Raw genomic sequence first — 15863 nt, forward strand, 5'->3', positions numbered from 1 at the left:
AGAGACAAAGAAGAAAGTCTGTCGCAACAGAAAGTTTTGATCACAGAGTGGATCACGTGCCAAGAAAGAAACGGATGATGCCTGAAACTGAGACAATAAACTGACCGAAAACGAAACAACATTCCACAATTGCCACTTTGTAGCTGAGACATTCCTTCTCCAAACTTGAAATTTTATTTTGATGGCTACCTCGCCACGTTGGTATTTACGGCAATGCATTTGCCGATGCTGCCGCAAAGACAGCTTTCGTTTCTTTAACAACGGCCACCTTCCTGCTTTGACGTAAAAAGACATCTTGGCAAAATTATCCATAGATCTTGGAATTTGCAGGTCTCTAACAAATTACAGTTTATTCATCCTTCTCCCAATTTGTGATCGATTCTCTCGGTGCGAGAGTATGATGTCAAAATGACTCGGTTGACCATAAGTCATACCCGTTTCGCACACAAACATCTTTTGTTAAGTGAAGATTGCCTTGTTGAATTTACGGTAATTCATATATTATCAGAATGCCCTGTGTTTAATCACCACCGAATGCACCTTTTCTAGTTCATTATCACCGAGCATCTGAGACTTAGTGCGTGTGTGGGGGGGGGGTCCCCATCGTAACATTTTTACATTTCAGAAAACAATTGAATATTTAAACACTACTTTTTTTTACATTTTCATCCTTATTTAACAGTAAAATTATTGCATTTTAAAATGTGCATTTCGTAATTACTGATATATTTTACCGTACCAATTAATCAGTAAATCCAACCATAATATTGGAGCAGCATGGCCAAATCCGGCTCTTACGTCATTAAAATAAACTAATTAACTAACCTAAATATTCTTTTCTTTCAAGAAAACTTATTCCAGATTAAAGATAATTTTTTTAAAAAAAATGTTCAAGCCCATCTGGTGACAACGTTCTTCGGAGATGAGGTTGGAACTGATCCACCAATATGACAAATACCTGAATCTTCAAGGCAATTTTGTCGAAAAAAACAATGTTTGCGTAAAACGTATAGTAATAAATAACCCCTACGTTATCCCTATAGTAATAAATAACTCCCGTCCTTTTATTTTTTATGTATTTATTTATTTTGTTATTGCTATTGTTGTTATTCATCGGAGATTGAAATAAGCTTGTGCATTTAAAGATTTAAACTATCTATGCCGAATCTTTCGAAATCTGACTTTACCTTTCTCTTAAACCCCCGGGGGGGGCACCACGAAATGAGGATGAGATGCTTCCGGCATGGTGGTTGCATCTCGCCACCCTGGAGGGTACACAAATAGGAGGGGGGATCTGACTCCTCCCATCGATGACGGGACGTACTTCCTTCGGGGAGGGTTGTAACGTGGCCGGTGATGGCCCTTAGGACTCAACCACAGTTCCCGCCATTATTGCTGTTGCGGCGGTCCGGTCATTCAGCCTTATGGTTTAAATCCGTGTGCCTTCGTGGCGGGTCGGAGAGTCAGTTGCCTGACTTATCTTTCTCTTAATTTTAAGGAGAAGAAGAAAACCTCACATTTAAATTTGGAATAAGGATGTATTTATAAAATTCGATTTTCGTTTTAGAGAAATATAAAATCATTATATTGCAAATATTTGGGACAAACTGATAGTATAATCATGTAATCTGAAGTAGTAAAATGATGTGATCAGTTTATTTTTCATTCTAGTTTGATCAGTACGTACTGCACGACTGTTTGTTTTGGGAAAAATGGTACGATAATGATGGCACGCCCACTCTCCAAGAAGATAGAAATGTTCTATACGAGAATCGACTTCTGGGCTCTCCAAGACTTCGAATGCTGCGCGTTAGAAACGATTCCTGCGTAGTCCATGATGATTTCAAATCCTCCATTTCAGAGTGCTACGATGTGTATTCTCCTCAAGTAGAAGACAAAAGGTCATTTGGTGTGATGAACGGGACCGCGTAAGTATATTTTTTTAAATCCTAATTGGTGTATTATTAAAATTTAAAATAAAAAAATATTCTCTATGACTCTTTTATATAAAGTAAAATTTGGCTAATTAAAAAGTGCTGGGGTCACAATAAGACTTACATTGTTTGTTGACATATTCTGAAAATTGATTAAAAAAATAAATATAACAAAGAAAACGATAGTTTTGAAAAGTGACAGAAAAAATATATTTTTTGTATATGATAGTTTAAGAAAATAAAATATAATTAATAAATTAACAATGAGAAATTTTAATAAATAAGGTGTTAATAATTATAAGTAAAAATATTATAATTTTTAAATGTATAATTTAATTTCACCTAAATAGTTACATGAAACAAACAGCAAACAATATTTTGAATACCACAGTAACACGACAAAAGAAAATTCGGTTGATAATAATCCTTCAGAAGTTAAAAACACCTGTGCTATTGTTAAAAACCGTATTCAAAGTTTTTTAAAGCAGAGAAAGTTCTTATTGTTTTTTTTAAACATTGAACAGCAGGAAAGTACTAGTGGAATTAAAAGTAAAAAAGATTATTAGAGATAAAAACTTAAATATAATGTTCAGTTTTAACCTCTATTTAACCAAAATAAATTCCAACCAAAGAGGATATTTTATTATTATGTTGATAGCAAATTTAAGGAATTATTGAAAAATTTCAATGAATTCGAATTTAAGCCCTCGAAATAATAAAATACATTTTCCTTTAAAACTTTAAATTCTTTTACTTGTTTAAAATGTCATCTTACGTTTCATAAAATAACAGGTAAAATTAAATAAAATGTATAATAATTTGATAGTTTTGCATAATGATTTTTGGATCTATTTAAATTCTAATTATTCTATAACTTAACTAATTGGAACTATAAAATGAAAACATGATTATTTTTTCTATTAATAATAAAGGCGTGTATGTATGTGTGTGCGCGTGTGTGTGTGTTGTCTCTCTACAGTCTAGACTGTTTGACCGGCAGCAACCATTTTGACACATGCATACCTTAGTGGTTGGTAATGTGCACCTCCGAGCTTCTTTTCTAGAAATTAAATAAATGTAAGCCGCATTTTACTGCTCTTTCCGATAGCTTCCGAAAATATTATAGTATAAAAGTAAATTTTACTAAGTTCAAAATTTAACGACTTTAATTATATCAGTTTAATAATAAATCACATTTTTCCTGAATTTTGGTATTAATTTTTTGTGTGCATAATTTCCCTTATTTTTTTCCCTGAAATTCAAAGAGTTTTCTTTATTTCACTAAATATTTAATAGCATGATTTTATTTCCATTGTTGAAAGCTAAAGAAGAAGAATTTAGTTTTATATACATAATTTACAAAACAAGTTACAATATCGTGAAATTTAGAAATTAGATTAACCATCATTTGCTATTTTAATGACACTATGATATTATGGGACTCAGCTCTAATAGAAAAATTCATATTTCGATAAATAGAACTTAGAACTATTAAAATAATATGCCTTTAATATCAAAAAATTCGGTAGAATCAAGAACATGAATCATATTTAAATGACCTATCTGAAATTAAATATAACTAATATTCCCGGCGACCAACTGATCACCTGAGGCGATTGGTCATTCATAAGTAAAGAATTATTCTGCTTCTTATCACTCCTTCATAATAAAGAAGAAAGATCCTTTCCTCTGTTGTATCTTTATAAAGTTTTCCTTAATAGTTTAATAGAATTTTTCAAGCATCATGTCTTCTTTTCTCAAAGTTTAATTCAATTTGATTGTTTTAATATTTAATACTTTAAAATAAGAAACTTTATTAAATCAACCCAAACTGGAAACTTAGTTAATGTAACTAAAGAAATTGATTTGTTGCCTATTTCATGTTTTTATTTTAAGCAAAATAAATCGTTTGCTTAAGAAATAAATACTTAAAACGATTCTATAATTAACATTTGCTTATATTTGAATATTTTTATATATTTTATTATTCAAATAAATTATCTTCCAGGTGGAATTACTTTTCTGAAAGAGAACTGGGAGGATCCAGTCATTGGGGTTTGCTGGCAACCTATAGTGGAGCTGGTTCATATGCAGATTTGGGTACTAGCCAGAACGAATCGAAGACAGTGATGGCATTCCTCAAAGAAAATCTATGGATTTCAAGAGCAACCAGAGCCGTATTCTTAGATTTCACGGTTTATAATGCAAATCTGAACTTATTTTGCATTGCAAAGTAAGAAATGCAAATCCGAAACTCTTAGTGAAATGCAATATAATTAATATTTCCTAATCAGATACAGAATTTCAATGTATCGGTTAAAAAATCTGGATCTACTGCTAAATTAAACCAACGGGTATAGTACCCTATAAACTTTCTCGCATATTTCCTAATAAAGATGCTATTTCCTATTACACCAGCATAAAAATTGCGGAACAAGAAGAACAAGGACCTGGATGTAATAAATGCTCAAATTTTTAATTTTAATGTTCCGTATTTGACCGTTTTATGCTTTGTAGAGTGAAGGGGAATGAGTATGCATTTTGGACACCTTCTTGTTAATAGATTAAAATCAAAATATCGTGCAGAACTGCAATGGTGATAACAGTATCACATCCAAATTTCAATTATATAAATCGTTACTTTTGTTTAGTCATCATTTTTAAATTCATGCGAATACACAGACAGACAGATGGTCAATCGTTTAACGGATGCAATTCAAAATTCAATATGGATTTATAGTTTAGTTCCAAAATTGTATACGAAATTCAGACGATTTCTTTATGCAAACAATTTTTTTTTATTTGTGGATGGTTTCGTTTTAAAATTTGATAGAAACCTACAAAGATAGTATAAATATTGCATGCAAAATTTCATTCATATAGATCAAAAGGTTTTCACAGACAAATAGACATGGTCTAAATGAGGTCTAAAATGAGAAAATTTATCAAAATACCACAATTAAAATTTTTGAAGACTGCAATATTTTCTCTTTGCATACTTCATACAGAAAAAAATAAAAAGATCCAAGAGTTTTTATATTTTATTATTCTACAAACTTGTATTACAAAGCAATTAAAAAAACAAATGCCCATTAAATTCTAAAAGACGGCATGCAATGTATAAACTTTCAAACAGCACAAAAAAGAAATCGCAGAAATATTTTTCACGATTCTTTGCTGTAGATTTGTTTGGATGATTTAACAATTTTAAATTATTAGACTTATTTAATTTAACGAAGCAGTTTTTATCATAAATGAATGATTTTGACACAATACAATCAAATACTTTCATAGTAGTCTTTTGAATCTAATTAAATCAAAAATGAACAATGACGCAAACGATATTTAAAATAGTGATTTCTATTGAGCCAAAGTGCTTACATTCAAATATAAGATTTAAATACTTTTTAACAGTACTGAGAGAACAAATTTTAATGTCTGGTTAATGTATTCCTTTTTTGTTAACACCAGAATGGCGGTCTAAAAATGTCTTTCTAAAATGCTTATTGTGTTCTCTGAAACAAAGTTCTCAGAAAGAAAGAAAGAAAATCTATGTTTGAATAATTCATTTATAACAAAAAATATATAAAAGTAGTTAAATAATGCGTATCACATAGGAAGACTTTTTTTTTTTTACTTAAATGCTAAAGTTATGTACTAATAATGCATTAAGGTGTCTGACTCAAAATATAGTGCCAAAAAACAGAAATAGTCTTAAAAAGTCACATTTAAAAGAAAGAATATATAAATTGTCATCACTTTCTTTTTGTAAAAAAAACTAGTAATGGAATTTTAGTAAAATTTTCAGTATCATAAAAGCAACATAATTAAAAAGAATCAAAATTTATTTAATCTTCATTCACATTTACACTTCTCCAACTATATATAAGGCAGGAAAAAAATTTAATTATTTCAGTCATAAAATAAAAATTATTTTTGTATTAAATATTTTACATTAATATTTTTTTGTCAAATTTTTACGTTTTTTGGCTGAAATATTTTACTTTTTTAACATAACTTTATTAATTCATATTTTACAATTATCATAAAATTTACCGTTTATTATAACTTCGAAGGTTTTGAAACATTTAATTCATATTTTACAATTATCTTAAAATTTACCGTTTATTATAACTTTGAAGGTTTTGAAACATGTGTACCAATTTTCATTGAACTATTTTGGAATATCACGTTTTCCTTGAACCAATCGTTGTGAAATATTTAGCATTAAAAAATGTATTTAAAACGCACGTTGGATCATATCAAAGCACTAAAAATAATCTCTGTCTCCAGGGTTTTTAACAAAATCGTTTGGCAAACTGCAGCTGTGTAAATAGAGAGATAATATAAACATTTCAAATAATATTTTCGGAGAATTCATCTTAAAAATAAAATAAATCACTCGTTTCCCATTTAAGCAAATATTATTTCCGATCTTTTGTTTATTTATTTTTTGTTATTGAAATTGCTTATCTATATCACATGCATTAAAAACAAAGACTGTAAGTTTATTCAAAGGTGAAGGAAGGTTAGATTCTAAAATCTAATCGCCTAATTAAATTTCGAATTACATTTTAGAATCTAAAGATTTAGATTCTAAAAAAAATCTAAAAAGTCGGCACTTTATTGTTGAACCATAAAAAAAATTTAATTTTTCCACTGAAAAAAAATCTTTTTAGTCAAGTCAGAATCTTAAAAGGAAGGAATCCATAGAAAGCAATTATACAAAAGAGGAAAAGATAAGAAACGTTTGAAAGAGTATAAATTTTTAATGTTTCCCTAAAATGTAAAGTAGTTTGTTAACCTCTGCATTTGAAACAACGTGGAAAAATAGTTTTTCTCAATTTGTATGTAATTTGCCGTACACACTAAGCAATTTTGAAGATCAATTAGAAATTTTCGAAGAAGAGTTGAGAAACATTTACAAGAAATATTTCGAGATGAGTTGAGATTTTGAGAGAATCTACATTCGAAATCAAATATCTATTCCTAACTGTGATTAGCAAATTATTTATTCTTTTTGAAAAATATTTGTGCAATAATCTCAACATGATTTAACCCCAATGAGATTTTTAAATGTTTTATATGTGCTACTATCTCAATTATATTGAATTTAAAAACAAAAAAACTAACTTTTATTTTTAAAATACATAATTTATTCCTTTGACATAGGATTGTTTTCGAATTTCCGGCAACAGGTGGAATGATTCCTTCATGGAGTTTCAGAACAGTCAAGCTTCTTCGCTATGTGACAACAAGCGATTACTTTATTTTTGTATGCGAAATCATCTTTTCAGTCTTTGTTGTATATTACCTAATCGAAGAAATATTAGAAGTGAGTACTTACTTAGAAGTAGTAAAAAAAAAATTGATAACACTTCTTAATGCATTAACTTTAATAACGTAGTTTTTTAAATATATATACCTGTCTTATTTAAAAAAGTCGTACAAAAAATTTAAATATCATATATAATCATAATCAATTGTAAATACGAAATAAAATCTGTCATTTTTAAAAAAATTTTAATCGAAAATATTATTTAAATTTTTGAATAGTTTATCAAAAAGTCAAAACTTTTCATAACATATACTATCTATAAAATGTGAATATTTTACAGAAAAATAATATTTAACTTGCAAACTTTCCCCTCCTAAAATATTAAAACAATTTAACGAATAAAAAAATAAATGTAAAAAATGTAACTAGATTATAAATGCATGTACACTTCTTGTTCAAATATGTTTCATCAAATATTTTTTTACAGATAAAACGGAATAAATGCAAATATTTCAAGGATTTTTTCAACATTCAAGACATCTTGGTTCTCACAGTGAGTTATCTTTAAAAGTTATATATCTTTAAATGTAAATGAATAATGTTAATTATATCATTTTTAACCCAATCTTCTTAGCTAGAACTGTTTGGGACGGTCAGCTCTTCATCCTTATATTATGCAATATCCAGGAAGTATATCCTGTTCAACAATATAATAATAAAATATTAGCATATTATACAATATTAAAATGATGTCCAATATTGTATAATATGGTATCGAACAATATTATGCAATATTTTGCGAAGTTATATTATATTCTTTAATATTCCACAGTATTATACACTATTGTAAATATTGTTTAATATCATACAATATTGTACAATATATGTTTGCTACTAGGTATGGCGGTTTGATGTTAATCTCAAGGCTAAGTTCTCAAATAATTGGAAAGAATTCGATTAGAATAGGAGGAAAGTGAAATTATTAATTTCTGAAATGGTAACTTGAAATTGAAATTTCAATAGAAAAATTGTAAATGCATTTTGTAATAAATTCTGTATACGTTTTTCTCTGAAAAGGAGGATCTAAAAATTATTGACAAATTCCATGTAAAACACATACTTTTCACACGCGCAAAAAAAATATGTTCATGATATTTCGTGTGTCATGAAAGTATAATAAATATTTCCATAAAGCCATTTATTTTATATAATATTCTTTAAATAATTAAAAATTAAGAGCATTTGGAAAATTATTTTAAACTAAATATTTCGCCCATACTATATCAAAAATCATTGGTAGAAATAAAACTAGAGCTCAATACTTATTCTGTTTCTACATAAAATTTTTGTTTGAAAATGCTCATTAAATTAAAAAAATGTATATATGACGAAAAATAATAAAAATAAAATTAAAATTTATAATTTTTTTATTTTAATTTTGAGTTAAAAATCTATCAAAAATGAAAAATTTGTGGAATTTTACCAAAGAATTTACCCGCATGCCTAAAATGGTCAAAATAAAGAAATTTTGATCATTCAATTTGAAATGCGGTCGCGGATATTGAGATTTAGTAGCTTCAAAAAGCTCAATTTTAGTGCAAACAGTTCAAAAAGTACATGATTTTTAATATTTCTCTGCTAAATTTCAAAAAAATTTGAAATCATAAGATTCTATGATTTTTTTTAAAAATAAGAATTAAAAAATTTAATATCAATCCTAGGAAATCAGTAATAAATATGCTTATCTCTTTCTTTATAAATTACGATGTTTTACAAAAAAAAAAAAAAGATTGATACAAAGCTACAATACTTTAAATGCTAATTAACACCAATTCCTTCCCTTTTAACATTAATGTTGTTTCAATATAAGCTTAAAATACAATACGTTAAACCATTAAAAATCCTTTTCTTTTTTCAGGTATCCATTATGTGCATCGGCTTTAGTGTGTACAGGAACATGGTTATGGATGATTTGCTCCAAGAACTGTTGAGTCAGCCCGACAACTATCCGAATTTCGAATTCTTAGGATATTGGCAGACACAGTTTAACAATCTTGTTGCGCTGACAGTTTTTCTCGCATGGATCAAAATATTCAAATACATCAGTTTCAACAAAACCATGACGCAGTTATCATCCACATTGTCTAGGGTAAGAAAATACCTAAACACAAATTGTACTGCTTCGATCAAGAATGGAAAAAAAAAAATGCCTTAATCAGGAAATCAGCGAGAACAATACGTGTTGATAGTTAATGGCAGTTTATGTTTTCATTTTTATTTTTGAAATCAGTTCTTATTGCCAAGTTGAAAATACAACTTAATGCTGTTCTTATTGCCAAGTTGAAAATGCAACTTAATGCTGTTCTTATTGCCAAGTTGAAAATACAAGTTAATGCTTTCTTATTTCCAAATTGAAAATACAAGTTAATGTTGATTGTGACTTATCACATATTTTTGCATCTTTGTTGCAAGTGATTAATTTCCGATTGATACATTCTTTATTATTGTATTTTCATCGTGACAATATGATCTAATTTCTAGAAATTAGTACTGAAACTAGAACTCATTTTTATGGAGAACATCCTAATAATATATTTTAAAGAATTGAATTTACGTTTTTGCCAGCATTAAAGATTAATAGGCAAAATAAAGTTAGGCCTACGAAATCCATTTCCAAAATATAGTAAATTTCAAAAGATTTTTACATCTGCACTTATTTATTATTAAATATTTTTTATTTAAATATTTTTACATAAACAAATATTTTAAAGAAAATTATTTTATATAAATCCGATTCTTAAGCTCAATATTTATCATTTGCTTCCATTTTAATAATTTGATGAAAAAAGTTAGACCTATGAAGTCCATTTCCAAAGTACAGTAAATTGTAAAATATCTATTTATCTGCACTTTAAATAAATTCACATAAAAAAATGTTTTAAAAAGATCGATTTTATACAAATCCTTTTCTAAAGCTCAATATTTATCGTTTGCTTCCATTTTAATAATTTGATTTGAGAACAAGTTAAATCATTTCTTCTTTTTACTTGCCATATTCACCGTCTTGTCTGTCTTTTTTCTAATATTTTTATAAATGAACAAATTCTTAAGAGAGAACAGTTGTCATATATCATATTTTTCTAATAAATATAAATGTTTATTATGTAGATCTTTCAGGCAGCCAGCATTGCTTTACCATACAGAGTTACAAATAGCATGGGAAATCCAGTATCAATCTAAGTCAGACTGGGATCTTACTCGCCGAAAATAGATAAAAGGAAATATCTGAATCGAATTCAAAACAAAGAATCGAGAGAAAGTTCGAATAAAAAGATGAATGCAATGCATTTCAGCAGTGTGTGTGTGCGTGTGCGTGTGTGTGTGTGTGTGTGTGTGTGTGTGTGTGTGTGTGTGTGTGTGTGTGTGTGTGTGTGTGTGTGTGTGTGTGTGTGTGTGTGTGTGTGTGTGTGTGTGTGTGTGTTTCAATCAAACTTTGCACACTTATTTTTCAAGGCAATGGAAAAAATGGAAGTAAAAATGAAATTAACCGAAATTTTACCGTTTTCCCGCAGTAACTTTGAAAACAAATATTCTTACAATAAATATTTCAATATCTTTTTAAAATTCAAAAATTTACTATTTTAATGAGATCAATTCTAATTTTACATATTATTTCTTTCAACTATTATTAATTTTTTATTTAAATTTAAATTCTTAAAAAAATCTAAAAGCATTAAAATTAATCTTCAAATATTTTATGCCTTTTTTTTCTATTGTTCAGAAATTACAGCGAGTTTTTATTTACTACAATGCAATGATTTAACAATAATTAAAAGTAAGCATAGATAAGTATTTAACATCATCTTAAAATTCAAAATTTTACCTTTTAAATGATATCAATTTCATTTCTGTACAATATTTTCGATAAGTATTATTTTTTTCAAATTTAGTGCAAGTAAGTCTGAAATGCAAAAAATTTATAGATACTCCATTGCTAAGCAACGTTAAGACTTTAAATTTTCCTATAACTATTTTTTTTTGTTATATATATATGTTAAATATGTTAATACATATAAATATAATAACAATATAAATATAAGTTAGCAATATAAATTAACAATATAAATATATGCTATTACAATATAAATATGTTAACAATATAAGTATGTTAACACATATTTGTAGTCAATATATTTTATTTAAAAATAGTGAGTTATGATATACCAAAGAAAAGAATGTGAGTGCACCACTCAAATTCAAATCAACGCTCAGAAAGCAAAACTTTCTTGAGCAAATTAAATATTTTCTTACTTTTGATGAATAAAGAATGCATACGAAGAGCTATTTCCAAAATACATCAAAGAAAAAACTAAAATCAGAAAGGATTAACAATTTGAATCAGGAAAAATGTTGACTTAATATATTTTGAAGTTCTTATTAATTAAAAATTAATTATTTATTCAATTATCTCTCAAAATGACCTTTAAATCTTTCTTATAATTCTGCATTTAGTGAACAAAAATTTCATTACTTTATTTGTTATATAAGTAATGCAAATTTTTGAATAAGTAATTCAAACCAATGGGAAAATCCAACTGTCGGCGATTTTTAAAATCGTCTGTTTCATTTGATATTTTCTTTTTAATTTAAAAAACAACAATTCAAACGATAAAAGGATTTTGCTATATTATTTCTGCATATTAACAGAATAGTAAAGCAAAAATACAGGACTGTTAAAAATAAAAATATTTTAATGTTTTATAAAAAAGTAGTTTTATATTTAAAAAATTAGATATAAAAGTGTTTTATTTCCGGGTAACGTCAGGTGTATCATCTAATTATATATTAAAAATGTATTTAATAAGAAAAATTAAATGCTTTGCAACGCTTATCCGTATTAAACAAGATTTGTAATAGAAAAATAAAGGTAGAAGAGAGATCATTTTAATTCTTTTTTACATCATAAATCTCACGAAGTTAATATTGAAAATTGTAATTGAATTATTCCAGAATTCAATTAGAATTTTCAAAAAGTGAAAAGTAAATCACATATTATGTATTTTTAATTGGAAGGAATTATAAATTAAATACAAGAATGATAACATAACGAATGTATTTCCTTTAACAAAATGAGATATAATAAACGAATTGCATAAATAAAATAATAACGAATTCTATTCTTTCTTTTAGTGTTCTAAAGATGTGGCAGGATTTGGAATTATGTTCTTCATAGTCTTCTTTGCATTCGCTCAGTTGGGTTATCTATTGTTTGGTACTGTTGTTCGTGATTTCAGCACATTTGCGAAAGCTGTGTAAGTCATTAATATCTTGTTTAAGAATGAAAACATGTAATTTCAGCCCATAGAAATACAGAAAATAACCAACTTCTTCATTTTCAGATTTACACTATTAAGACTTATTCTAGGAGACTTCAACTTCTACGAGTTGGAGGCAGCCAACCGAATTCTAGGACCTATTTACTTTCTAAGTTATGTGTTTTTTGTGTTCTTCGTTCTGATGGTAAGTTGAGGTTAATTAAGAAACATCATATATTATTTTAGTGTACATTTTATAATAAAAAAAATGTTTTATTTTGTAATTTTCTAGAACATGTTCTTGGCTATCATCAACGACACATATGCTGAAGTAAAAGCAGAGATTGCATCTCAGAAGAATGAATTTGAAATTGCTGATTATTTCAAAAAGGTAATATTTTGGTGCTCTTCATCAAGTTAAAAATATTAAGGACTAGTTTTAATTGACTGTTTTCAAATATTTTCCCGATAGGGTTTCAACAACATGATGGGTAAGCTTGGAAAAAGAAATCAGCTGTTGGATCTTCAAAATGCTCTTAAACTTGCTGATTCTAATGGTGATAACAAACTGACTTTTGAAGAAGTTCGTCAGAAATTAAGACAGTAAGTACAAATTTCCTTTTTTTAGTAAATGATTTTAGTAAGGCTTTTAGTAAATAAGATGATATTTAGTAAATGAGTTCTTGAAATGCTAATATTTTAAATAAAAAGAATTGCATTCCTAAATCAACTAAATCAGTCATTAAAACTGACTGATTTACGAATATTTGAATATCACTATTCAATAAAAACGGATGATACTATACCACTTCATCGGCCATTTCAAAAATGGATAACAGAAAGTAGTAGTTCATTTACTTATTTAAATGTTGCAGTGTCTAGAATATTTCGCAGAATATGATTCTTTAGGACCAAAAGACTGTATAAAATTTAGATTTCATAATTTTTTGAAATATATTTGTAGACCAAAACAAAATAAAATATTCTTATTGACTTCATTTAAATCCTTTTGAAAGCAAAACTAAAAACTGAATTTTATGATGAATTTGGGAAATTTTTGTAGAATATTTCTTAAGATACTACATAAATTATGAAAATTTTTCTGTAGTATACGTAAGACTTAAATGCTGATCGATTCTGTTTTCAGTATTCATTTAAAAAAATATTTGATTTCAGTAAAATGTGTTTTTATATTGTTTGCAGTTTAATCATTTCCATATTAATTTAAAGTTGAAATTTTAAGGGAGCTAACTGAAAATTAAAGAGATACATGGTGCATTATGGCTTAAGGCCTTCTTCATAGTAGGAATGGATTATATGACTATCAAATTTTGAAAATTAAAAATATTTTGATGAAGAAGCTATTAAAGAAAAGTTACAGAAAATATTTAACTGAAAATTTTAAACAGCATTAAGATCGGCGAAACGGCTGGTCACCTAATGTGGCTAGTATTCAATAAAGTTCATAGAAATGTCATAAATTTCATATTGTTAGAAATTTCTTTTAAATGTGCGGATTGATAATAATCACACATTTAAAAGAAATAAAACTTCATCTATTTTCTTTTTTACTTTAAAATTACGAAATTAGATGCACATGATCGAAATTTCCTTCTCCTTTATTTAGTTAGCTTTTTTTTTTTAACTTTTAAGATTTATTGGCAACATTGCATAAAATTATCCGTTTTAGACGGCTCCAAAGCTTCTGCGTGATGCATAAATTTAAGCGCATACATGAGATCCTTCGAATTCGTTTTATTGTGACTTTTATTTTTTAGAAAGAGAGTGTTTGGAATTTCGTTTTCTTTTTACATCACATTTTAAAATAAGGTAAATTATTTCCTAAAACTGGCTTTTTTTAATGATAATATATTAATATTTTAATAAATTCTGAACTTTTCTTTAACTAAGATTATGTAAGTTCTATCATTCAATTCCAGCAAGAATTTGTGTAAGTTGAAAACTACTGCAAGCAACAAAAACTTTGATACATCTGATCTTCTCTAAAAGTAATAATTTTAATGAATTATTTTAATTAATTAAAAAAAGCCTTATCAAAAGTTTACTATAAAAATATTATTAACCAGTCATCTCAGAAGCCCATCTGGTTCCCAGAAATATTAATTACATTTCATTTCAGATAAATCGTTTGGATATAACTTTACATCCATGATTCCTCCAAACTGTCTGACATTAAAGTTGTGTCATTTTAATTAATTTATTATTAGTTTTGCTCATTCAATGCATAGACCTTTGTAATAGAGATTAGTTCCATAATACCATAGTGCTATAAAAAAAACAAATTTCTGATTCATATATTTTTTTAGGCCTTACGATGTCGTTATTTCAGTTTTTTATTTGTCTTGTAAACTACACAGATACTAAACAAATTCTTCCTTTTGTAGTTTTGAAACAATGGAAAAAAATTAGGAGATTAAATATTTGCTTAACCTGCGAAAATGGTTTAATTTTAGGTTGGGATTAAATTAGGATTTTAGGTTTAATCTATTATTAGAAATCAGTGAACAATTTTTTTTAATTTCTAAAATTCAGGACTACTATTTAAAATAATATCATTAAAAGAATGTTTTTTTTTTATTTTAAAATGTAGAAATTTTTTTGTAATAATATTTTAAGAAGTTATCGAAAAAAACGACAAAATTCAGCTTACTTATTAATTAAAGTTTCAAAAATCATTCCAAAATATTCATATCCTCCAAAGTATATATGTGCCAAATTTGGTAACTATAGACTAAACGGCTTGGTCCGTAGAACATTACCACACACACGCGCGGGCTCACACGTGATCTCTCGGGGGTCACGGCTCACATCTCTCATATTCTTAATACTCCAACATTTTAAACAAAAAAAAAATGCATTCTATTACCTAAAGGGATTTACTTATGATACTTTAATATTATTGCTTTAGACAAATTTTGTTCATTTCAATAACTGCATCGAGGAATACCCACCAATCAAACAGTGGCATTTGCTCGAGTCAGCTGCTGATTGGCTTAAAATAATGAAATTCAAATCTTCGTACGGTGGTCGATTTTCAGTTACAGAAGAATGGAACTTTAAAAAAATATTATTATGGATGGAATATTTTAATAAGTATAGCTAATTGAACCAAAGTACTGTATAACAATGCAGATTGTAATTTTTTCAGTAGAAATTAATTGACTGAAACAATATCGGGAAAAAAAAGATTTTTCATCGCTTAAAATATTTCTTCATGCTGAAGCATATCCTGTCTTTAACAGTTTAAATAAAAGTTATTAAGTCACGATTAAAGTAGTAACCTTACATTTTTTAATTTAAATATTTATAAGTGAA

The 15863-nt window shown here is 27.2% G+C and overlaps 1 protein-coding gene across 1 annotated transcript in view; it reads left to right on the forward strand.

Annotated features, from left to right (window-relative positions):
- Window positions 1-15863, forward strand: part of LOC129989217 (polycystin-2-like) — a 47933-nt gene that overhangs the window by 16622 nt on the left and 15448 nt on the right. The window contains exons 5-13 of the mRNA XM_056097597.1: window positions 1672-1928; window positions 3943-4167; window positions 7107-7269; window positions 7700-7765; window positions 9131-9361; window positions 12403-12524; window positions 12612-12732; window positions 12820-12918; window positions 13000-13130. Coding sequence (XP_055953572.1) covers window positions 1672-1928; window positions 3943-4167; window positions 7107-7269; window positions 7700-7765; window positions 9131-9361; window positions 12403-12524; window positions 12612-12732; window positions 12820-12918; window positions 13000-13130 — 1415 coding nt within the window. The remainder of the gene's footprint in view (window positions 1-1671; window positions 1929-3942; window positions 4168-7106; window positions 7270-7699; window positions 7766-9130; window positions 9362-12402; window positions 12525-12611; window positions 12733-12819; window positions 12919-12999; window positions 13131-15863) is intronic.

The sequence above is a fragment of the Argiope bruennichi genome, chromosome 10 (genome assembly GCF_947563725.1).
Source record: "Argiope bruennichi chromosome 10, qqArgBrue1.1, whole genome shotgun sequence".
Classification (NCBI taxonomy): Eukaryota; Metazoa; Arthropoda; class Arachnida; order Araneae; family Araneidae; genus Argiope; species Argiope bruennichi.